The sequence below is a fragment of the Rattus rattus genome, chromosome 2 (genome assembly GCF_011064425.1).
Source record: "Rattus rattus isolate New Zealand chromosome 2, Rrattus_CSIRO_v1, whole genome shotgun sequence".
Taxonomy (NCBI): domain Eukaryota; kingdom Metazoa; phylum Chordata; class Mammalia; order Rodentia; family Muridae; genus Rattus; species Rattus rattus.
Genome location: NC_046155.1, coordinates 190,745,983 through 190,772,517, shown reverse-complemented (window position 1 = coordinate 190,772,517; position 26,535 = coordinate 190,745,983). Strand labels below are relative to the sequence as shown.

Genomic DNA, 26,535 nt, shown 5'->3' with positions numbered 1-26,535 from the left:
CAAGAAGTTCTTACTGCAATCACCCCTGGGAACAGAGAACTGTCAGTCAAGGAGCTAGGTGGTACCTTTAAGCCAGTGCGACTGTTCTGAATACTTCCTGGAGGGGAGGCCTTGAGGTACACAACCACTGCTGCCTGTGTTGAAGTGCACCGAAGGTGCGGCCTCAGCGACAATGGTTTCAACCGCTTTACACTGGAATTTTGCCATCAGCAGCCTTGGTGACCTCTTAATGACCCAGTAGCCTTAGCCAAAGGGACCAGAGGGGAGCCTTTCCCCAGATAACTTAGTAGGGGGACAATTGTAACCGGTACACAAGGGACAGTTCCATGATTGGTGTAAACACAATCATTTGCACGAGGGTGTCCTGTGGCTGGTGTAAATGTCCCTTTTCTGGTGTAGCAGGCTATTTGATTCACTTCTGTGAGGCAGCTGGGAGAGACCCTCTTGTGCTGTTTGCCTGGCGTTTCAAAGAAAGCCTGAAAGAGGCCTGTTTGTCTTTGATTTGTACTTGCTTTATTCTCGAGAATCATCTTTAGTTGAGTGTGCTGAACTGGACACACACACACACACACACACACACACACACACACACACACACACACACACACACTCAGACTGGCTGGAGCTGTGAAGTGGCCACAGAGGAAGATCCATGAAGGAAGAGCCATGAGAGAGGCAGTGGAGTCAATGCAGGGGAGCTGCAGGGGCCAGCACCAGAAGACAGTAGCTGCAGCAGGTACAGCATCAAGAAGATTCTGAAATTTAGCAATCCCTTTTATCTATTTTTTTTATATGAGTACACTGTATTTTCAGATGCACCAGGTGGTTGTGAGCCACCATGCAGTTGCTGGGAACTGAACTCTGGACCTTCGGAAGAGCAGTCAGTGCTCTTAACCACTGAGCCATCTCTCCAGCCCCGAAGATTTTGGAAGAGCAAAGTAGCAGTAGTCGTGACCGTGGCCAAAGTAGTGGGTGGCAGCCATAGAGTTCCAGAGGATAGCTGGGAAGAAAAGTGTGTGAGAGAAGATGAGAGAGAACAGGGAGCTGAGACTGAGGAAAGAGGGGTGCAAAGAGCCTGAGAGGAGAAACTGCTAGGTTTCGTCAAGAGTCCCCAGAGAGCTGCTGGACCTTAAGAGCCATGGAGCTAGATGCCCAGACCCAAGGACTACAACAGACATAGCTATCAAGGGCTGAGTCCCTATATTTAGGTTGGGAATATGTAACATAAGCTGCAGGATTTATTAAAAAGAGCGAGAGATCCTGATGTCCTGGGTCTACCTGAGAACTGTAACACAGTCATTGTAGGGTTAAAGGTCCACAAGAGCTGGAACACTAGAGGGCGCCACTCGCCACAGCTCCCAGTTGCCTGGGGCCATCGGTATTGTCAGAAGTTAAAGATCACGAAGGCTGGTAAGGAAGTACCGGAGAAGCTTCCTTCGCATTGCCTACCCACGGTTCCTATCTGGGATCCAGCAAGAACCAGCTGGCTGATTAAGAATGCCAAGAGAGAAGAACAACTTCTCAAGTCAGCCTGAAGAGGGAGAGAATTTATGAACCCGAGTCTGTTCTGAAATGCTCTCCCAGGGTAGATGTGAGGCCAGACAGAATCTGTGAAAATCTGTCTCTGGTTCAGAGGTGTTGGGAAGTGGGACCTTTAAGAGAGATTAATGTCTTCGTTGTGTGACTAGATAGTTCCCAGGCAGCAGGTTGTTACAAAGCAGGTCAGTTCCTTCTCTTCCCTCTTCGTTGGCCTGCTTGCCTTCTACTTCCTGCTTAACTGCTGTGAGGCCCTGAGCAGAAGCCTAGTGGACCGTGGTACATGCTTAGACTTCCTAAGCCACGAGCCAGAAGAAAGCCCTTTTTAAAAGCTGGGTGGTGGTGGCACATATCTTAAGTCCCAGCTCAGGGGCAGGGGCATGGGCAGGTGCTGGTGGCTGGGGAGGGGTGGGGGTGGGGAAAGAGGGCAGGGGGCCGGTGTCAAGGGGCAGAGGGCAGATGGCAGGGATAAGATCTTTGTTAGTTTGTGGCCAGCCTGGTCTACAAAGGGAGTTCCATGACAACCAGGGCTGTAACATAGAGAAACTCTGTTTCAGAAAACCACCCACCCCTCAAACAGAAACCTCTTTCTTCATAAATCACTTAGTCTCAGTTATTTTGTTACAGCAGCTCTTTCTGCTACAATTTAGCAGAATAGGTTATTTATGACTTGTTCTCTGTTGCTGTGAAGAACAGCTGGACTGGGTAATTTACAAAAGAAGAGGTTTGCCTGGGCACAATGTGATTCTGTTTGCCCTTCTAGCCATCTTTCACAGCGCCTGACATTTTTAGCATCCAGCCTTAAACAACCCAAGCCCCACGGTTTTATCATTTTGCGGTATACTCTATGACTTGTAAAATACTTCACATACCTTCTCATTTCATTATTTATAGTTCAGTAGATCTTACTGGCCCCATGTGGCAGAGAAGGAAAAAGCTGTAAGCATTTGAGTGACTTGCCTGCAAGCGAAAGAAAGAGATCAAACTGCTTCCTCTGATGCCCAGCCTAGGGCCGTTTCTGCTTCAGAGCAAACCTTTCCAGGCTGGCTAAGTGCTTTGTAAATGCACCGTGGAGAGTCTGGTGCTGTCCTCAGCGGTTATTTAGCTCCCATGGACGAGATGGAGGGGCGATCCAGGAGGATACGCCAGCTTTAATGGAGATCTATTGCCACTATTCTGCTCTGTCTGTGAATCAGTTAGGCTGCGTCCAGAGCGGAGGACTCAGGAAGGAGGAGTGCCAATAAAGCTGTTTTACTTAAGGCAACAGGTGACTTAGTAAATACACTCCCGGATCACGGGGACAGGAGAAGTCATTCACTTGGGGGACATAGTTGGGTGGGTGCAGATCGTGGTAAGGTCACTCCTTTGGAGACAGGCCGTCTTATACTTTGCTTATTGGCTCCAGGATGGCTCCCTCCTCCAAGAAGCCCCATGCAATCTACTTCTGAAGTCCCCGGACACCTCTGTGGGGAAGTCTACACTGTAATTGTGGCTTCCTCTAAAGCCTGCCGCTGTTGTTTTCTGGTGACGTTAGAATCGAGCATCCTCATGGTGTGCTCGCTTCTCTCAGCCTGACTTCTGGTTCCTTGTCACTTTGTGGGTTTCCCCCTAGAGCCCACCATATTTCTGTCTTCCCCACTGCGTTCACGAGGTGCCATTGCCTCTGTCTTCTCACACAGACACAGCCTCACCTCACCTTGGGACTGAGACTGGGGTTTCTTAGTTCCTAGGAGTACTAGATGCTGATGGGTCTAGGCTGCCATGAAATCCAGGATTGTTCCCAGTCACAAGCACTGTCTCCTTCTGTCAAGCCACACTCCTGGGTATGGTGGGTGGCTCACAGGGAGGGTTTGCTTCCAGAGCCCTTGCTACAAGGCAAGGCAACTTTCATGAGCCTGGGTCTGGGCATAGAGCAGAGTGCTTGCCTAGCATTCAGGAAGTCCTGGGTTCCTAGTGAGCACTGTCCTGGGATCTCTCAGTTTTGAAGCTCCCCTGAGCCTTCTGCAGCAACTGCACTGCAGTTCAATTTCTCAGTCTAACACGTAAATGACAAAGAATCCAGGCTTCTGGGTTGGGTTTTCTTAGCATGTGAGAACTATTCGAAGCATATTGTTGCTGTGTAATGACAAAGCTCTCATCTTGCTGCTGCGGTTGCCTCAGGAAAGCTCACTGAAGTGGGACCAAAGTGATCAGTAACCAAGGCTACCCAAGGACAGCTATCCATCTGGGTTCTCTCTCTCTCTCTCTCTCTCTCTCTCTCTCTCTCTCTCTCTCTCTCTCTCTCTCTCTCATTAAAGGAAAGATCTAGGTGCGTGCTGACTTATGAATCTGCACATACTCTCTACGCAGGCCCTTTTCTTTCCCCACAAAATGTATACTTAACACATCTCTCTTTATCCAGTCAGTGCTATAGCAAAAGACCACAAGCTGAGTGGCTTATAAAGAATAAAAGTTTGTTTCTCAGTTTGAGAGTCTGGGAGTCAGAGGTCAGAGTACCTGGTGACAATCTGCTTCCTGGCTTCCCAATGAGACCTCCTCATTACATCCTCTAAGGGAGAGAAGCAAAGCTGTGTTCTGTGGGCTCCATTATAAGTACACTAATCCCATTGTTCAGAGCTTCACGGTCTGGTCACCTCCCAAAGGTCCCTCCAACATAGGAGACCTGAGGGAACACGCACATTCAGACCATAGCCTGTGCATGACCCAAAGTGCAAGTTATCTAGAGGATTCCCCCTTGCCCTCTCAGGGACAACTTCTCCTTCTTGTTGGCATGGTCAAACAAGGTCATGTTCCCAGGCCTAGGAATGGACTCCTATCCCATTTCTCCAAATGCTTTCAGAACTGTCTGTTAACTGGTTAGGAATCTAGAACTTGCTGTTACCTAAACCAAGGTGCATAAGTTATAAAAGAATATAACCAATTGCCTGCTATTCTGTTGTGCCCTAACAGACTAGATGCAGCTGAGCCACTCCTTTGTCCCCTTGTCACTCTGAGCTCCTGGCCTAATGTCTTGGAAAATGAATTAAGGACCTTGAAGCCAGGTGTCATGGATACAGCCCAGTCTCCTGTGGGTACTCCCTTACTTAACCCATCATGTCAAAATATAATTGGATAGCAGTGAGGCCTCCAGTGCCCCTTGTTTTGTGTTCCCGTCCTTTAAAAATGTTGTTCAATCTCCTTTTGGGGACATGGTTCAGAACCTGAACTGGCCGCCTTCCTAAGCGCTAAGCTTTTTTTCTTAAAGCCTCTGTCTCTAAAGTGAGTTTTCTCAGCTTCCATCCTGAGCCCAACACTATGTCTCCAACAAATAACAAATTTGGTTTAGAAATAGGGGTACACACAGGAACAACCCTTCTTATCGTTTAATCAGCACTCAGTGATGAATCTTGGAATATGTGCTCTCTCTCCCTGCGCAGTTGGCCTCATAGATACTGGACTCCTAGTTTCCACGACACGTCCACGTTTACTCATGGGGCTTGGGGGACACCACTATATGAGAATACAGCAAGTGTCCAGCAAACTTTCCTATCGCAGTCATCTGTTCATTCAATGCCCCATTTGCTAATCAACGAGCATACAAGGCATCATGGGTCTAGACAGGACAGTGGAGCATCCAGAGGAGGAAGGGGTGCAGTTATGTAGTGGGTATCTAACAGGAAGGGAACCTTTGACACCCAGGTGGCTCATCAGCCAGATCTGCTCGACCTGATGGGCCCACCTGCCACTGGACAGAAACTTTAAAATCTGTGAGTTCAAGTAACCTTCTCTCTTTATATGTTACTTCTCTCTGGCATTTTGTTGTAATGACAGGGAGCTGACTAACGAAGGCCCATGTTTCTGCACACATTGTTAGCACTGTGTGGCTGTGTAGAAGTCATCCCATTGGAATAACTTCCACCTCTGGGGTGAGCCTTATATGTAGAGGGTGGTTCTGATGCTTTGATTGGGAATCTGTGTTTACTGACGCTGAAGATTCTTGCCTCCAATTGGTTTTTGATCTATCAATAAAGATGGCAGTAGCCAATGGCTGAGCATGGGGTGGGACACGGAAAGTTACATGGGTAGGGTGTAGAGAGAATTGAGAGGACTCAGGAGAGAAGAAGGGGATGAGGTAGTAACAGGAAAAGGGCCAACCAGCCATGTGAGTTTTTGGATAAGTAGCCTCTAGGTGACAGGGCCTGGGGTAGCAGGGCAAGGTTTAGGAGTGCCTAGTCATTGAGTTAGCCAAGGCATTTTAAGAATAACTGGTGTGTATGTATGTTTTCTATTCATGGTTCTGAGATAGCTTCTGGGTGGGTATGTGTACAACTTGTTGGGAACTTAAAGCAATGTAAAACCACCTGCTATAGATGGCTCCAATGTGGTAGGTGAGGACCCACTTTTAAAATTATTTAGAAATTCTGGGATAGAATACGAACATACAAATGATATAAGTCTGGGGGCGGGGGGAGCTGGTTTCTCAGTGAGTGGAAATGAGTCAGTGATTCCAGCTTGCAAAACTAAAACAAAGAAACACAGCTGCTGACAGAGAGAGCTTAAGCCAAGAGGCTGGGAACTCCTGCTGTGCAAACAGGCTGACCGGATCCCCAAGGGCTAGGAGGAGACAGCGAGAGGCAAACAATAAAGCTGCCTGCCTCCAGCCACCAGAAAAACAAAAGATAGAGACATACAAATCTGGTTTAGTTGCTTTTAAGGATAGAAGGGAATATACAGATTTTGCCTGAGTCAAATGAAGATTTCTTTCCGCAGTTTGAAACTGATACAAAGAGCTTATGATGAGATGCAGAGAGTCATATGGTAGACACAACAGGTATTAAACTCCACAGAAGAGAGAAGTTAGGGGAAATGAATGAACAAGTGCTTTAAATATATGTAAAAGTCTTGCTAGGACAATTTCTTGGAATCTTTGAACATGGTTGACACGGGATTTCTGGGATTGTCAGCCTAGTATGATTAAAAATTAGAGCTCATAAATAGGCTTACACAGTGAGTAGAATGGATTTAATTAAAGTTAAATACAGAGACATATAAATATTGAGGTTTTTGATCTTAAAAACAAAATTAGGTTGCAAGCAGGAGGTAGAGAGCCTACTCTATTTCAGACAGTAGAAACTTAGGCCTTGAGAATTATATATAGAGAAAGGGACATACTGCAATGTGTACCCATAGAGATATTAATTTCCAAAGTAGGGAGGATTCAAGTTTACACAGATCTATAATTTAGGCTTTGATATCATGAAGTTTGGGGCAGGAGTCAGTAGAAGCACTGACTCAGCAGATAGTATTTACTTAGATGGCTTTAATTGCTTTGAGTTATTTTGATTATCAGAATGAACCTGGTTATTAGTTTGGTGGTTATGTTAACGTTCTTCATGGAGAGAGGTCAAGCTACACCCTTAATGAATTCTGATTATTGGACCAAAGACATGCTATTTTGGGAGACAGGCTCTGCATTTGTGTTGATAGGAAAGGAGAATAGGCTCTGGGCTCTTCTAGAGTGTATGGATCAGATATGATAGGGAAAGACTATCTGAAAGATCCCAAAAAAAAATTTTCAAGAAAACCAAACTAGAGAGGTAAATCGATCTGCTGATTCCTTGACATGGGAGCAGCCCAGGAACTGGCTTAGACATAAAAATGTCTCTAGCCCAAACTTCAGCTAAAATGAGATAATAAGTCTTATTGGTTATAGAATCCCTAAGATTCTTCGTTCCCTCCTTCATATGGCATGAATGAAGATTTATTACATATGGTTATTGATAAAATTAACTCATGGTTGTCTTTCACTTGCTCGAATGAGAAGCAAAATTTCATCCTTAACTGATCTGTGTGCCCTGCACAATCCATACAAATATTTTAATGGTACTAAAATTTTGGTTGTGAGATTCATATATTACAGAATGTACAGATTTGGCAAGGTTCATCCTCAGAGATGCTGAACGGATCTGCTTGGCCTCTGTATCCTGGTGCTGCCCAAAGTAGCTTTGGGGATTGCTGTTGATTCCAGATCACCTCACCTCACCCAACCTTTCAGACAGGCTGGGTCAGAACTTCAGTCAAGCCCCGAGCCTTCTAAGCATGCAGAGACTGGATAACAGATGCTAAAGTTAGATTCTTAAGTCTAACCAATTTTCTGATTTTCCTACCCCTCCCCACCCCTTTAAAGAACTTCTTGTCACGCTGAATGAGCAGGAAGAAGCCATGGAGAGTTGTCAGCCTGATTACGTGGGTTTGGGTGTCTGGTTATGGTTATTTTACAAACCAGATAGATTGCCATTTTATGGGATAATTTGGTAATGGTCATAATTTTGAATATGGAGGAAAAAGACGGGATGGATTGCCAAATTTTCTTGAAGAAAATGTGTAGGCATAATCTCGCATTGGCAGAAATCTTTATAATTGATGTAAAATTGAAGTTACCACCTCTTACATTGGTATAGAATTTTATATATTGATAAAGAATTAAGGTTTTTATTGGTATGAATCTGTATACAAAATTTGAAATGAATATTGCTGATCTTAGATAGGCATTGTGCCTATGTAACTCATTTAAGAACAAGATGATTAAGTAATGCAAGTTAAGGCCCAGATAGTAAGCTGATGGCTAGGTTAGATTCTAATTTAATTATAATAAAGTGCTTTCAATGTACTCAAATAAAAATGGCTAAGAGTAACTGAGATTTAACAGTTCAAATATACTTCACATAGTCTTCAGAAATATCAGAAACCACAGAATCTGACATTTATTCATTTCATTTTTTTTTTTTTTTTTTTTGGTTCTTTTTTTCGGAGCTGGGGACCGAACCCAGGGCCTTGCGCTTCCTAGGCAAGCGCTCTACCACTGAGCTAAATCTCCAACCCCTTCATTTCATTTTTAATAGAAGTTTTGACTAGAGACATGTCTGCTCCTGACAGAACCCCCTTCACACTTCAAAGGAGCCTCTTCACTTCCAGGCAAGGTTGCTTATTATGGCAAGGTAAGCATGGGGAAGAAATGGCCCATTTCATCTACAGACAAAATGCTGTCCGAAATGGATACAAGATGCAGAATTACCTCTGCCAAGGCAAGGTATGCAGTCCTTCATAATTCTGCTTTACAAAGGTCAGTCAGATGATCATGGGCCAGAAGGCTGAAGACTGATGCTCCAATGTTTTGAGGAATGGGGGACTGTCCAGGTAGTCAATTGTAGAATTGTTTAGGTTTGAAAAGCTGTGTTTGGTGCTTCCTATATACCCAGGTAATGTTTAATTTGTTCTTGGATTTCTAATGGAGTTGAAGACTAATTATAGTCCCATAAGTTGTTTAACGTCAGAGATATGATATAGCATAGAAGGCGTGGCTTTTAGATGGTGTTACAGGCTAAAATCTAAACATAATTCAGGGATAGAAGTGTAACTCTTCAGGTTAGGTATGGTGGTACAGTACTTTGTCTAATTGACAAATATGATGGACTAGATTTTAATCGTATATCATACTTTGCAATTTACATGATTGTATGGTTCTGCTCAATTTATGTCTGAGAGAAGAGTTTTTGTTAATTGAACAGAAAAGGGGAGATGTAGAGGGTGGTTCTGTTGCTTTGATCAGGAATCTGTGCTTACTGATGCTGAAGTTCCTTGTCCCCAGGTGATTTTTGATGTATCAGTAATGAGCATCGGCATGAGATGAATGTGCACCAGGGATATGCGGTCATCCTGAGGCTTAGGGTGGCATTTAATGGCAGAGGCATTTCAGAGGAGGAGGCATAGGATCTGGGCTTTGAAGGTTGAGTAGGAGGTCACCAGGCAGGGATGGATATATTCCTCTTGTGTACTGTGGACTTATTAGTCACAAAGAGGGTGGGGGAGGGTTAAATCACCCCCAAACTTCTCAGCCAGAGTCACTAAGGCCAATTTACTTTGTAGATTTAGACAATGGTGGGAAGTCTCAGTTTGTCCCACTGTTAAATAGGGAGCATACCATCAGCTACTGTGAACCACTGGGAGAATAGGATCAATTTTTATGTGTGTGTGTGTGTGTGTGTGTGTGTGTGTGTGTGTGTGGTTTGTAACAGCAAGTGTTTAGTCATTAGGAAGCCTTCAGAAGAGAGTGTGGATGGGAGCAGAGCACCCAGAGAACAAGCACAAGGCAAGAGCAAACGGGGCTGGACAGCCTGTGATGGATCGATCTTCTGACATGGACTCTCCACCTTTCAGCTATTCCAACTTAAAGCTTGTTTGATATTTTAAAACCAATTTTTGAGTTTTTTTTTAATTGCATTAATCAGAACACATACTAAGGTTTGGGTCAGCTTAACCGATGGCAAAAGCTGGTTGAGCTTCAGGAGAGATGGGTTCCCCTTTCTGGAGAATGCACTATCAAGAAACAGAAAGCAAACATCTCTGAAGAAAGGATGTGAGAAGAATTACAAGTGGCTGACAAGAAAGAATGCTGTGAGAGAACTTCACTGAGGTGAAAATGTGAAGAGGCCTAACGAGCAGGGTTTGTGAGTATTAGCAGCATTTGGACATGGGTGCCTTTGAAGACCAGATTTTTGGGGGGCAGTGAGCGGTAAGGTGTTGGTTCTTCAATGTGAACCATGTCATCCTTCTCAAGACTGCAGGGCAGTGAAGCTGCCAAGGCTACTCTTCTACCAATTGTGCTGCTGTTTGAGGAATGTAGGCATCAAGGCACAAGTCAGCTCTGTTGAAAATGGACCCCTCCTTCAACAAGGACACACCCCTTAATCCTTCTAATCCTTCTCAAACAGTTCCTCAGCTGGGGACTGAACATGCAGATATATGAGTTTATGGGAGTCATTTTCATTTAAGCCCCCACACAGAACAAGAGATATGCTTTTCTTAAGTTGTTGAGTGGTTTGTTTTGTTTTCAAATAGGAAGGATAGGAAGGTGAATCTACGACTGGGAGCTAGATGCAGGAGTCAAGTTTGGAGGCAAGGAGCTCTAGAGGTAATGTAAGACCTGAAATTAACCTATCAGTCTCACTTGCTCAAGGATCAGGTAATTTCAGGGAATGCTGGGAGTTGTAGTTCTTGGACACAAAGAAAGCCTCATAGGAGAGTATGATAGTCTACGTGTTTTGTTCATAAAAGCCCATATAACACATGTCTCTGGGTCACTCTTCTGGAAATTTCAGGGAGTGGTCCTGACCAACATTCACCTCTTGGTCAGTATTTGATATTTAATAAAGCTTGTATCAACTTTGGCCTAGCAAATTAAGGAATAACAGTAGTGCTCTATAATCAAGGCTGAAGAGATGGCAGGTGCTATCCACGACACATTGAGATCCTTATGTTGACTGAGCAACTTTTCAGTATCTAGAGAATTCATGGAACTGCCATACAAGCAGGGATCTTGCCCTTTATCCACAGGGCTTGGAACAATGCCTCATCTGCTATAGGTATTTAGCTACAGGTGTTATTGCTGAGTAAAACAACAGCTTTTCACTAGAATGCTACCAGAAGTCAACATGCATCTATCCGATGTAAGTGCACGGGTTCTGTATTGGACTTGGGGATGGATACGGTAGAAGAGCCGGAGAGATACTTGTACCTTTGCCCACAAATGCTGTCTTCCACAATAGTGTTTAGGACAACTGTCAGGAGTCTAGTGCTTCCCTTTGACAAGCTCAGAACCACTTTCTGCCACTTTCAGGGAAGTGTTATACAAATCTACATATTTGCTGGGCTTTGGCCAGCAGTATGTTGATATAATTGCTGATCTTCTTTGAGCTCTCTCCCACGACTCTCCTCTTACCCTCTGAGGGGAAACACACTCATCTACATTTTGCCAGCTAGCCAAGCAGACTTCTTGACCCATACAATGTTCCATTTAACATGTACTAATAGTATGATGGATGCATGCCCCTTGATGCTGGTCATATGACCTTAAGGTCATCTTTAATGCTCATTCCCCATTTATATGGCTTAGATATTAAGGTTATAATGACTTAAAAAAACTTAAAAACCAAGGTCGGTTGTTCTCTCTCGAAGGATGGGTTGGGTTACTGGGAGAGTCAGGAACCTGAGCAACTTAAGGGTAAGTAAGGTTGTTCCACATTTTCAAATGGGATCTCACATCTTGAAAGCTTTGGTTCATGACTGGGACATTGATGGATGTAAATTGCTTGATTATTCCCATTTCACAAGGCCCCCTTTCTTCATCTTCTTGTGCTATAAAGATCTAAAGGGATTGGGTTCCAAGGCTATTATTAGTCATGCTTTCTGAACCCAGTGACTTGAACTTGAGTATCCCTGAGTGGAAATAAATGAGCAGAAGACAGAGTTACCTCTTTGACTGTATAAATAGAGTTCACTCCTAAGTCTACTGATGTGCTGGTGGTCAACAATAGAGGATCTTATGAGAAGACCCAAGTGTACTAATTATATTTATTTAGTTATGCTAATATTGGGCAAACACAGCTGCAAATCCCTTACAGAGATACCCTTCTCTCTACGCTCACTTGCAATCATCCAGAACTGTCATGTTCTTGGCTATAAAACTGAAATGCTCTGAAGTGTTCAGGTCTACTTACTAGGTTCTTATCCATGAGGCAGGGTGTCTATTTGCCTAGGTTCGGTGTTTGAACCCTTGTCAACCACTGTATTGAGAGAAATGTGATGAGCAAATTCATCAAGTTTGCAGAAGCTCCCAGCTCCTCTTTCCTAAGGTTTGATTGATCATAATTAATAAACATAAGGACACACGTTTGCATTTTCCTAAGCTGCATGGGGCTCGTTAGTGGGCAGGGTTCAGGAAATGCGCTCTTTACTCAATCGGGGTGAAGATACAGTTTAGCATTGTCTGTGAGACTGATGGAAATGCACAGCTGTTTCCTTGAGTGTGATAGCATGTGATTCGTGTTCCGTAGTCACTGCATACATACAGTCTCTGACCTACCATGCTTCAGCATTGACGGTGCGAAAGCGATACATGTTCAGTAGCCACTCTGCTTGGGCTTCTGTGCTTTGACCTTTTCCCCAAGTAGCTGCAAGCTTTCGTCCTCTACCGGGATGCTGTGCGGGGGTTGTAGCAGCTTCTACTTGGCCCAGTGACCGTCAGGGCTAGCAATCCAGACTCTACAGTGTGTCGTGCGGCTAAGTTGGAACGTTCTGTAGGTTAGAGTCTTTCAAGGCATCTTTGACTTTGTAATATTTGCGGCTTATGATGGGTTTATTTGGGATGTCACCCCATCAGAAGCGAGGAACGGCTGTGCATGGAGAGGTAATTTCCATCAGACAGCCAGGTGCGTCCAATGTTCTGAGATTGTGACAGATGTCATCTATATGCACTGTCTTGTTTCGAGAACGGCTCAATCAAGTGTTCTCCCCTCCCTGAATTAAAAAAAAATACCCTTGTGATGGTCTAAGTAGGTTTATGATTTAGTGTTGAGCTGGACCCATGGCTGTGCTGTGCGACCAACCTATGGGTCACAGGCTGGGCACACCTACCACAAAGGCATCATATAACGAAATAAAAGCAGGGGCAGTGCTGATTTTTCTGACGTAGATTCTGTTCAATTGTCTTATCCCAGTTTCCTCTGATCGCACTGGTGTGCCTTATCCCTATTCCACACTCCCCAGGGAGAGAAGCTATCAGGGAGCAGGGATGTACCCCTCTCAGGAAAGCTACGTGGTGCCCTGTGCATGGGGGGGAATAACCCTGGCTCACCCAGTTCCCAGGTTTCCACGCTTAGACTTTCATGGTGGAGCTAACTTCCTGTGACCCTTAGAGGGACTGCTGCTTACCTGAGAAGTCGCCCCCGAGGCTTCGAACAGCGAGTCGCACTCCCCTTTGTGGTATGCTTCCTTGCAGTCCCGGCAGAAAACGAACTGCAAGGGAACAACATGCGTCAGAACAATGAGCTGCATTCTAAACTCTGCGTTGGTCTCTGACTTGAGTGGTGGCGTCTGCGTCAAATTACTGTTTGCAAGGTGGGACCAGCTCACTGTTAGAGTGCTGTGCACCTCAGCAGGGTTACAGAGATGCACCATGGGTCTCTCAGCCATGTCCAAGGCTGCTGCCGTGGCTGAGGATGGCTCCGCACTGTGACTCACTGAACTGGGGATCATCCCACCTGACATCTGAGATTCCATGGGAAGGCCACCTGAGGCTAGGGAGTCCTCAGGCTCACGTGACAGGGTATCAAGCTGGGCATTTGTTGAGGTTTTGATTGAGGTAGGATGAGTATGAACTGAAAATTGAAAGCAAAAGAAACTGCCAACAGCACCGACCTTGATTTCGAAGGATGTCAGCTGCTTCTCTGGGACTGAGGAAAAACACCCACCCAACATGATCTCTCCTTACAGCACCTTCGACATGCAAGGAGACTCATCAGCTGCAGGCTGAACGGCCCCCAGTCCAAGATGTTTGGGACCAGAGTTAATTCAAATTTGGCATTGTCTTTCAGATTTCAGAATGTCTGCATACACACACATGCACACATATTCACACATTAACATGTATACACATACACATAGATTCACATATGTACATCATATCTATGCACACACACACACACACACACACACACACACACACACACACACACACACACACACATATATATATATATATATATATATATATATATATATATATATATGGCTAGTAGAAGACATAACCTGATGGAAACATCATGCATTTTTTTAGTATGCCTGTTGCTTTTAAAGTTTAACAATTTTTATGGGTTTGGGTATTTTGCCTGCACGTGTACCTGTACATCACGTACGTGCCTGGGGCCTGTGGAGGCCAGGAGAGGCTATCAGATCCCCTGGAATTAGGGGTACAGGCAGTTGTGAGGTGCTATGTGGTTGCTGGAAATCGAATCCAGGTCTTCTGGAAGAGCAGCCTTAACCACTGAGCTATCTCTCCGGCCCCAGGCCTGCACTTTGACTGTGCCCCATTGCAGGAGGAAGGATGCAGAGGAATAGAACCTCCTCCAGTTCCATTAGGGCAGTGCTCAGGAGTTCAGATGTTGAAGGTGTTAGGCTGCTCACTTTGTACTTCTCCCAGCAGAAAGGCTGACCCAGAGAGTGATGTAACATCACATAGAAGACTAAGTTGGTGGGAAAGTTGCACGGGTCCCCGTGCAAATCGCCAGCACTGCCAGACCCTACGCCTATGCATCCCCACTGAATACAGAGAATTAGTACTGCCCCCAAAGGTCTCTCTCTCTCTTTATAGAGTGAGAGCAGGAATCTCCTTGATGGCCCCCACCCCACCCTTCCGCTTTGGCGTGCTCAGTCAGCTCAGTCATAGAGAGCTGGCCCTGACTCCCCGCCACTTCGAGGGAAGCTTGTCTGATCTCTTGGTGTGACAGTGAAAGCACTTCACATCTTATTAGCCAGGGGATGAGATATAAAATCAGTTTCATGGTGCAGGAACACCCTGGAGGTTGATCAGTTTGTCAGAATAAATAGGCTTCTCCTGACGCAGCAAAGACATTAAATTCACCGGTACTGTGGGAAAAAGGACCATAAAGAAAAAAAGAAGAAAAGAAAAAAGAGAGAGAGAGAGAGAAAAGAAAAACCAAGACAACACACATAAACAAAAGCTGCCGAGAGTGGTGTTGGGAGAGGATACAAATCTGGGTGAATACTGGTAGTGACATTAATTTGTGTGGTAATTGGCTTCTATTCCGAGCAGCCGTATCCCACAGAACTCTCTCCAGTTAACGACTTGAATCTGCTCTACGTAAGCTGAGTACCCATCTAGAGCAGTGATTCTCATCTGGAATAACCATTCTAGAACAGAGACCTGTGGGGTAGAGGTCAAATGACCCTCATCAGAAAACCCCAGATATTTACTTGGAAATTTGTAACAGTAGCAAAATTACCTTATGAAGTAGCAACAAAACTAATTTTGTGGCTGGTAGGGGTGGGGAGGTCCACCACATGAGAAGCTACATCAAAGGGTGGCAACCTTAGGAAGGTTGAGAATCACTGGTCTAGGAGGGTCTAGTTTGATCTTGAAAGTGTTTGGGGGGATTTGTAATCACGTTACTCTGAACACTCAACAAGGGCCTTGTTCGAATGAGGAGGGTTTCGGTTTCTAAATCACGCCCAAAGGCATCCTAGGGTGTCACGGAAACTCACAGGGCTCAAGTGGACTGGTTTAAAGTTTTGAGTAAAACACAGTGACCATTGACATCTGGAAGCTTCTATGAATTAATAACTCGACGTCATTCCCCTGAAACCACAGACCCCCTAGTTGCCCCTACCCCCAACCTCCAAGTCGCCCCTGCAGTGATAGGAGTTTGTATACAAATGCTCCTGGTCTGCTAGTTTCTGAAAACCATGCAGATGTTCAGAGTCACACAACTCGGTGGTAGTGGGTCTCTCTCTCTCTCTCTCTCTCTCTCTCTCTCTCTCTCTCTCTCTCTCTCTCTCTCTCGCTCTCATTTGTTAATAGTGGGGAATATTTTTTTAAAGATTTATTTATTTTATGTATATGAATAGACTGTAGCTGTTTTTTTGATTTATTTATTTTATGTATATGAGTACACTGTAGCTGTCTTCAGACACACCAGAAGAGGGCATCAGATCTCATTACAGATGGTTGTGAGAGCCACCATGTGGTTGCTTGGGGAATGAACTCAGGACCTCTGGAAGAGCATTCAGTGCTCTTAACCACTGAGCCATCTCTCCAGCACCAATATTTTATTCTTAAATGTCTAAAAAGAACTTCATTTTTGAAAAATAATTACAAGGCCTACAGATTTTTTTAAATCCCTGGAACTCCCCCCTCCCAGTCTTTCCAGCACTAACAATAACCATGACTATCTCAATGCTTTTATGAACATCTTCCACTGAAACCAACTTATTGTAATTATTTCCTATTTAAGAAGATGCCATCCTTCTATACACTCATTTCCAGAAACTGGATTTGGTCTCACTAAGTAGGTCAAACTTGGGATTAAACCTTCCTCTGGCCTCAGTCTCACCCAGCAACAAAATTCCTTGGGATGATTTTGTGGGCAGTGCAGAAATTCTCCTGGTGCTGAAATTGTGTCAGGAGGGAAAGCTTCTTTGGGAGAAGACAGACAGACCCTTCCCCCGCCCCCTCCTCACCATAGTTCCATACTCACTGCTGGTCAGTTTGTCTCCCACAGGGGTTTATGGGGTTTCTCTCACTGGCGACACTGAAGGCTGCTATTCTACACAGATATCTCCTGTGCGTCGATCACAGCCTCATAGCAACCAAGGCTATGACACGTACACTGCCCTTCCAAACCTCTGGAGTAGCTGAACAGAGGGAAATAGCTATGGTCCGTTTACACAGCTTGCTTTTCTTGCATCGCCTTCTCTTGTGAGGGATCTCACAATCACCAACGACTTCTATAGCATTTTGTTTTGCTTTCTTTAAAAATGGAAATGCATGAGTTTTTCCAAGGCAAGGTCTCATCATGTAGTACAACCTGGGCTTGGAGTCATACCATGTAGCCCAGGCTGGCACTGCTTAAGCTTCCCATGTGTTCAAGCATAGCATGTTTACTGATATGCGCAATCCTGCCTGATTTATATGCCTTTCAAAAGTTACACAAGTATAGGGTTGGGTGGTAGAGTGCTTGCCTAGCAAGCACAAGGTCCTGGTCCTCAGCTGCGGAAAAAAAAAGACAGAACAACAAAAAACAGACCAAATAATGCCAGTGGCTGTAGCACATACCCTTAGTACTAGCACTTGGAGGGAGGCAGAGGCAGGCAGATCTCAAGAGTTCAAGGCCATACTGGTCTACAGATTGACTTTCAGGACAGCCAGGATCACCAGGAGAAACCCTGGCACAAACAAACAATCAAACAAACAAACAAACAAACAATCAAACAAACAGATTGATTTACAGAAGCAGTCCATATTTATCCTTCTGGCTCTCTGAACCCTGCTCCACTGTTAGGCTTCATTAGAAGGGTCAAACATGGCCATATGAACACCCGTGATGGCAGCTTCATTCATAAACTTGGCTAGGCCACCATCCTCACAAACCTATCACACTCTGACAGTCTGGAGACATTTTACAGACAGACGCTGGTTTTCAGTGAGATTTCCCTAGGTGATCTGGGTGGATGGATTCAATCTGCTACATGGGCTTCAGGGTCAGGCTGTGCCCATCAGTTTCAACCTGCCCTTTCCAAGGCAAGGCCTGTTTGTGGACTTGAGGCAGGCTTATCTAGAGCACAGACCCTGGTAAGCCAATTCTGCAATAAATCTCTTGATAAAATAAGTAATATGTGTCTTTATAGCTGTATATGTGTTCATGCATGCATAGGTATAACCAACACATGTGTGACTATAATCATAATTCACACGTTTGTGCGTTTATTTAGGTGTTGTTTCTGCCTCTGTCTCTCTGTCTCTCTGTCTCTCTGCCTCTGTCTCTGTCTCTCTCTGTCTCTGTGTCTCTCTGTCTCTGTCTCTGTCTCTCTGTCTCTCTCTGTCTCTCTCTCTCTGTCTCTTTCTGTCTCTCTGTCTCTGTGTCTCTGTGTCTCTGTCTCTCTCTGTCTCTCTGTCTCTGTCTCTGTCTGTCTCTTCTGCATGCGTGTGTGTGTGTGTGTGTGTGTGTGTGTGTGTGTGTGTGTGTGTGTGTGTGTGTAATCATCCTGGTAGCTCTGCCTCTCTGCTGGAGTCCTGGCTGACATAACTGTCTCAGAAAAATTCCAAGTCATCTTATTCCCTGTCTTTTGTAAAAAGATGACCATAAAGCCACAACAACCTAAACCTTCTGTATTCTTTACAAAAGTACATTTTCATTAAAAAAAAAATCTAGCACAGGAGAGATGCCTTGTCAATTAAGAGAACTTGTTGCTCTTGCAGAAGACCCTGGTTCAGTTCCTAGCGCCTACGTGACAGCTCACAATTGTCTGTAACTCCAGTTCCAGGGGATCCAGTGCAGGCGAAGGTCACTGCTCTCAATCGTGTGATTGCTTCCTCTGATTTGACAACGAGTAAGTGAATGTGAAGATCCAGTGCTACGAACCAAGTAATCGGGGAATGGAGTAGCATAACCCGGATATAAGAGTCAATGTTACCTCTAGTACACATTCAAGCCTAGGAGACGGTGTCTAACTTCCTCTTAACTGAGGTGATAAACTTATCCTGGGTGCCTGAGAAGAGGTGAAAAAAAAAACCCTCACATTATTTAATAAAGCCCAAATCTAATAAATTCATCCTCTTCTACTTAGTAAGAGCTGAGCTTTTGTTAGCACAGAATTCCATTTTCCCTCACAGTTAGCACACTGAGTGTGATTACATGCAACACAGTTATGTTTGAGTCAATGGCGGGCCTCAGAGATCCCAGCACTAGGGCACACATCACTGAAGAAGTGGGGAGGTGGGGGAGGGGGGGGAGACTGCAGGAGATAGAACAGAAGAAGCAGCCAGAAAACTGACAGCGAGTTTATCGGAAGCACCCCAACAGTAATGAGCTGTTACTGATAGAGAAGACGATGTTCTGTGCTCACAAGAAAACTCTTTGCTGAATAAGAGTAATCAGGCTGAGCAAAGCAACATGAATTCAGTCTGTAAAAAGTAACGCCTGTCAGGAAAAGATACAGAAGGAAGGTCGGCCTCCACCGGAGGGACAGCGCCATGCCACCATCCCTGGAGAGCTTGTGGGGTGAGGCAAGATGCAACACCATAAGACACTGACATTGATGACCTTCATACTGGGGGTGGGGGAGGCAAAGGCCAAAGGGTGTGTTTAGGTCCTACAGTTTTAACTTAAAAAGTTTAAAAATAATGTTAAAAAAAAGCTTATAGAATAAAGATATAAAGAAAATGTTTAAAAGGTCACTCCCCCTACCTGAAAGCCTTAAAAGCTGTAACGTTCATCCCAATAAAGGAGACCTTGACAACAGAAAAAAAAAAAAAAGAAAATGTTTTATATAGTATGCTTATGTTTAAAAAATACGTAAGGTATGTTATATTAAGTAATGTTGAAAAAGAACAATGTGTGTGCATGTGTGTGTGCATGTGTGTGCATGTGTGTGTGCATGTGTGTGTGTGCATGTGTGTGCATGTGTGTGTGTGTATGTGTGTATGTGTGTGTGCATGTGTGTGTGTGTGTGTGTGTGTGTGTGTGTATGTGTGTGTGCATGTGTGTGTGCATGTGTGTATGTGTGTATGTGTGTGTGTGCATGTGTGTGTGTGCATTTAGCCTACTTAAACACACAGCGTGTTTGAAGTCTGCAGAGGTTCACAGTGCTGTCCTGTCACAGCCGTTCCCTGTAACCCGGAGCCAACTTCATGTCTAAGCTCTATTCTGTGTCAGTGCCCTAGGTAGAAATGAGGTTTTAAAATCGCTCACCGTGTTCTTACTGCATCTTTGTATGTTGACATACATTTAGATAGACAAATGCTTGCCACTTTGTGACATCTGCCTACAGTCTTCAACACGGTAGTTTGTTGTGCAGACACGTAGCCAGGCACAACGGGCTGAACCCTACCTCTTAGGTTTGCCAGAGGCTGCACCCCTGGTTTATAACTACAACCCATGATGTTTCCACAATGACAAAATCACCTAATGGCATACTCATGGGACATGTCCCCATCATGACAGGATGCATGGCTGCGTTTAAAATCATGTGACAGAACAGCATGCTCCAATTCACAAAATAGTCTGGAAGATATTAGAAACGTAGCTTGGTGTTGTCGTGCATGCCTTTAATCCCAGCCCTCAGGAGGCAGAGGTAGGTGGATCTTTGTGAGTTTCAGGCCATTCTGGTTTAGACAGTGAGTTCTTGGTTACACCATGGTGAGACCCTGTTAACTAAACCAAACCAAGCCGTAGTGGGGGATGTAGGTCAGTCGGTAGAATGTTTGCCTGGGTTGCAGGGAGCCCTGGACTGTATACTAGCACCTCATAAGCTGGGGGTGGTGGCATGTGCTTATATCAGTTCTCCATAAGTAGAGGCAGGGATACCAAAGTCACCCTTGTTTACGTGTTGACTTCAAAGTCAGCTTGGACTATATGAGACTTGTCTCAAAAATGTTAACAAGATAAAGATATACATTTAATCTATGGCTTCATAGAACTAAACTAAAAGAACAATATACAGTGTAGTTTAAGGTTTCTGTTTGCAGTTAAGACAAGTTGAGTAAGTTCCTGTTTGACCTGTGCAGGTTAAGGTTTCTGTTTGCAGTTAATGAACAAGTTCCCATTTGTCCTGTGTAAAGTCCTTGTAAGCTAAGGTTTCTATGTGTAGTTAAGAACAACTTCCTGTTCTTAGACCTGATGTACACAGCAAACCATGTTTTTCAACCCACACTAAACTTGCAACACTGTTTATAATATCCTTACCCGGTTCCTTCCCTTTCACCATATCTTTCTGACACTGCCTAACAGCCCACTCTCTCACCCTCCTATAAGAGGGACCTCAAGAGGCTGGCAGGGGCTGCTGTCTGAAATCCCAGCTTAGGGAGAGGCAGCCTGACTGGCCAGCCCCCGGTGCACTCCAATATTTTGCTTTAATTGGACGACCATGGATTGGTCTTTCTCCTCTCGATTTTCAGGTTTAACATGGAGGCATCTCTCTGATCTGCATGTCTGCATCTATTCAAAGAAGGTAAAAAGAGAATAAATGCTTCATACAGTTTCCGGCACACAGTAAACACACCAAGAAATAGTTTCTTACAGGGCTGTGTTGCTTCCCAGGTAATAAAAATGTTTAGAACGTACAGGGGCGCTAAGCACCTTGCTCCCTAACATACGTCCCAGTCTACTGATGATACAGATGTCATGTGAAAGTCTAGGACCACCTTGGCAATGTCAAGTCTTTGCTACAGCTATGAGTCTGCTTAGAGAAAGGGATGCTGGCACTACTTGTGTGTATATACAAAGGGGTATCAACCCCTGTGTGTATATACAAAAAGGCCATCAACCCCTCAGACCATTAGCACCGTGGAGTTGGGAAAATGGCCCACGGTGTTAGTCTGTCAGTATGGTAGTGTGGAGCTATCGTGTGATTGCTGTTTAAGTCTTGTTGCTCATATGCCCATAATGGACGTCCTCGAGATCCGCAGTCTCTCTTTGGAAGCATGGCGGGGAACCCAGTGAATAGCTTCTGATGCAATTGGGACGGGCGAGGAGCTGCTGATCAATACAGGTCAGAGCTGGTTGGAACCTACAAGCAGTGACCCTTAAAATCAGATTTTGATTCTTAATGTTGATGAATGATCTCTACATGAAACCCCAAGTCTCTTTGTGCCCGTTTCCCGTCACAATTGTATCTGTATTAAAAGCGTTCTGTTATGTGCTGCCTATTTTTCTTCTGGAGATCTGACGTTCTATCTTAAAAGACTAAGAGGGAATCAAATGCCACCACAGGACCCTTCTTTGTGGTCTGAGGAAACATCAAAGGCACAAAGCAAGCATGCGTGGGTTTTTTACTTCCTTGGGGACGGAAGAATCGGGACGCTACCTTCGGTGACTGTCCTGTAGGTGGCAGCAGAGATACGTCGTTTCAGACCAGCGTGGGAAACCAGCACACGGGAAGGGTGACGCTCCTGGTGGAGGGGGACCAGGTGCTGATCTATGCACAACTTGTCCTGACAAGACAGTGTGGCTGAGTGGGAACGGTGCTGGGCAGTAGCACGATAAGCCTCGGGTTGGAAAAGACCAAAGGGACATCATTTCAAGAACATAACGTATTAAAACCACAGTCTCATGGTAGGAGGCAAATGGAGGTGGTGCCAGCATCGAGTGCAAACAGACCAAGACAACCCTTTACAAAGCGGTCTTCCCAAATGGCTGGGTAAAGGTCTCAAGAGGGCTGGGTTGAGTGGGTGAATCTCAAGGGCTCAGGGACCACGTTTCTTCATGCTTCTCAAACTCTACACTAATGATCCCAGAGGGCAGGCAAAACACCTCTACCTGGTTTTCTGCAGAACGACTGCCTCTGTGCCACCCCAGAGCCATGTTGGTTTTAGGTTCATGACCTTGAACATGCCCTTGGTTTAATGTCCATCCATGGGCTCTCTCAAAGGGACTCTGATCATCAGAAAGTTCCCCCCCCCTTTTTTTTTTTTTACCTCATTAATGCATCCCAAGCTTCAGGTGCATAGACATCATCTGTACACGTTTTGTATGCGTGAGTAGAAAACTTCACATCTAGTTTAGAACGAGGGCATTGCAATCAACATACCAGGTCCACTCGAATTGCCACCAGGGGAAAGAAAACCTTGCTTAGACCGAGGGGCACCTAGCAACCAAAACAAATGCCCTTCCTAAGTGAGTCTCTGGATTTGGGCCCTGCACTGGACCCTAGCTAGCTCCAGGGTGTGGAAGGGGTGTTGCTGAGAATCAAACCACGTGATTCAGTAGTAGACACAAAGATATTAGGAATTGATTCCAACTCAGAATAATTTTTCTCCCTTAACAAAATGTTTATTGCCGGTTTATTTATTTTTCTTTACTTTGATGGTTTTATTGGCATATAATTTGCATAGTCATAGATTTTTTTCTCCTTTTATGTTATTTATTTACTTTACATTCCGACTGCTGCCCCACCCCCGGTCTCTCCCTTCCATAGTCCCTCCTTCTATCCCCTTCCCCTTCTCCTCTGAGAGAGTAGAGGCCCCAGTGGGCATTGCCTCTCCCCCCCCCACATCAAGTCTCTGCAGGGCTAGGAACATTTTCTTCCGCCGAGGCCAGCCAGCTAGAAGAACGTATTTACGAAGAGTCCACGAGGATCGGAGGACGGTTCAACGGCTAAGAGCACCACTGACTCTTGCAGGGCACCACGGATTGATTCTTAGCCCCTAGAGTGGCTCATAACAGTCTGAATAGATCGCTCCAGTTTGAATAGATCCAACACCTACTTCCGGACTTTATGGGCACTACATAGATATGGGTGCATAGTCATTCACGCAAGCAGGATAGCCATATACATAAAATAAAAAATGGTTTATGTACTTGTTGAATGGATCACACAGACTCATCAGCACAAACTCAAGAGGCACCACGGAGATGATCTCTGGTTTTTCTTGGTCAGCTACAGAGCTTCCCAGAGAAAGCTCATCTGCTTTCGTGCATGTTGTTCTAGAAATGCCTTATACTCTGAAGTACACGTAAATGCTATTTTAAAACCACATGGTCTATGAAAGGTCCTAATATATATTGTGGGTAACACCTTGGTCTTTCACTTAAGGCCTCGTACAGGTATTGAGTTTAGCTCCAGTCTCCCTGGATCTAAACATCTGGGTAAGATTCCAGTGGGCACATATGCCTCACACCCTTTCCCTGTCTCCACATTAGAAACAAAGCCGCGGGGAACCTTATTTCCATAGCTGATTTTGTACAGGAAAAAGGAAATCTGTAGGATGAGTTTCCGGAAGTAATGCAGCTGGGTTAAAGGGTGTGTGCAGCTACCTGAGGGGAGCGTTTGTGAACCGCGCAGTGAGTCTCAGGAAAGGCCACTTCCTGCCCCCTCCCTGATGTGCTGTGACCAACCACCTTGCCTTTCGAGCTGCATTGAAAAGAATCTCAAACAAGTGCCAGCACTTGTATAACCAGAGGGACACATTCCTGGCAATGGGAAAGAACTCTGAACAACTTCTAAGCCTCGTCTCTGTAGCTGAACAAGGGTCCCGATGGCTTGTGGCTGTCCTCTCTGCCCATTTTCAATGCCTCCTGCTTAGAGCCTTTCTTTGCTCTGATTGTGGTCTGCTTGGTTGATTCTAACACTGACAGGCAGCACAGCGGAGGGCCGAGCGCCAGTGATGGGAATAGGGGAGTTCTAGGCTCCACCCCCATGCAGTGTCCTGGGCCTTAACTTGGCAGAATGGGTTCCCAGGTCCACAGGAAGTGGGGGAGGGGGCAGGCGCACAGTTTGTGACAGTGATTCGGGTCTTGCTCGCCTCCCCGATTCCCCTCCTATTGGTCTTAGCTGACAGCGTTTTAAAGAACAGTTCCCGCAGTGACGGCCTCCATCTTATAATGGCTCCCTTGTTTCCAAAGGCTAAAGTAGGATTCAGTCGCGAGCTGAGACTCTCATAATGATTTCACGCCGAGATTCACACCCTCGACCGTGTTCCTTGAAACAAACTTCTTGGTGGGTAAATTTTCGCCTCTAACTGAGAAGTCTGCTTACTGTCTTGGAAGGTCTGCCCAGCTCTGCTTTCAAACCAGCATTTCCCAGACCTTCTGGAGCAGTTGGAGCCCTCCAGAAACGGAGCACTGGTCGCGGAGTTATCAGATCCAACACCACTTTCAAATATTGCCATTAATTAGGGAGTGTGTTTGAATGTGGCCATTCATTAGCAGAACGAGCAACATATGTCTTCTATAATTTTTAACTGGTCTCTAATCCTCCTGACCTTATCATTTACAATCTGTAGCAAGGCACTAGACTCTGTAAAAATGATTACGCCACGCCAGTAAAAATGTGAAATCCAAGCCATATGGCAATTTGAGCCAAATTTGTCCCATATGCCTGTGGGCATCCTTATGCTCTGTAGCACAGTAGGGGAGGTAAATGTCTCCTCTTCCAGAACACCTGGGCCCAGCCCTTGGCAATCTGCGGGCAGGATCAGTTTCGGAAAGGGTCCAATCATGCTGGAGGCACCCCGCAAGCATGTCGTAGACGGTTTTCTTTTCTACTTCATCAATAAGCCATAAATCAACCCAGAGTGCATATTTTAAACTGGCCTTTCTGATGTACTCCTGTAATCCCAGAGGCTGAGGTAAGAGGATTATGAGTTTAAGGATGGTCTAGGTAATAAAGTGAAAAACCCCATCTTGAGGGAAAAAGATACGCATTAAACCTTGAGTGGGTATCGCAGAGTCGCACAGGTAGACCTGGGGATGGGACACCCATCCTAGCCTCTTGCCACTGGTCCTGAGCAAGGCAATCAGTGTCTTTCAAGTATGCATTCTCTCTTACTGTCTCTCCCTCCTGCTGACGACAGAACCCAGGGAGGGCCTCACCCACCGAAGGCAAGAGTCTGCTCTTTATACTCTGTTTCCCATCAGCGTCATCTCCTTCTTATACACATGACTGCTGACAAACTTGTCCACACCAAACAATTTTCACCCACCTCCTCTTAGGTAGCCAAGCTTTTATTACTTCTCCTTCTCCTTCGCCTCCTCACCATCACCATCACATCACCATCACCATCACCATCACCATCATCATCACCATCATCATCATCACCATCACCATTATCATCACCATCATCATCACCATCATTACCATCATCACCATCATCACCATCATCATCATCACCATCACCATTATCATCACCATCATCATCACCATCATTACCATCATCACCATCATCACCATCATCACCATCATCACCATCATCATCATCACCATCACCATCATCATCACCACCACCACCACCACCACCACCACCACCACCACCACCACCACCACCATCATCATCATCATCATCATCATCATCATCTTACTAGTTTTCATCTCCCCAGGAATGCGAATCCTAGTTAGTTATGGGTTCTCAGAATCAGAACCTTGCAAGTGGTGTGGAGAGGCAGTTTTCACAGAGAATGGGTGAGTTGGGGAACAGCTGTGCATTGTGGGTAGAACTCGATCGTGGGTCTGGCTGGGTAGTTCTATGTGCAAGACTGTAGTATTCACGGGAAGGAGAGGGGAGTCAGGGAGCATGGAAGGTCCCAGGAGAGGGCACGCAGCATTGGCTTTTTTGCCTCCACCTTTTTTCAAGCCCCATGCTGCCAACTTCACATCTCCATTAGCTGGGCCATGGCGTGGGCATGTCACACCTCACAGTCTGTGCAGGGTGAACAGGTAGGAGGAACTAGAAGAATCCCCTCGTGCGGCCAAGCTTTTGACATGATAGCGACGTGACACTGTTCTCTACAATGTTCATGTCTGATAACCATGCAACCTCCTCGTCACTCACACCTCATGATGCTTTTAAGTAAGTTTATGAACTGTCTTGGGTTGTACTCATAGCTGCCCTGGGCCACAGGCTGAATATTCCTGGAACCGAGAGGCAGGAAGACAGCACCGATGCCTAGAGAT

General features: G+C 45.3%; 1 protein-coding gene across 1 annotated transcript in view; it reads right to left on the bottom strand.

Moving 5' to 3' along the window:
* Positions 1-26,535, bottom strand: part of LOC116892821 (E3 ubiquitin-protein ligase parkin) — a 415,671-nt gene that overhangs the window by 29,539 nt on the left and 359,597 nt on the right. Inside the window, exon 4 of the mRNA XM_032894706.1 lies at positions 13,285-13,368. Coding sequence (XP_032750597.1) covers positions 13,285-13,368 — 84 coding nt within the window. The remainder of the gene's footprint in view (positions 1-13,284; positions 13,369-26,535) is intronic.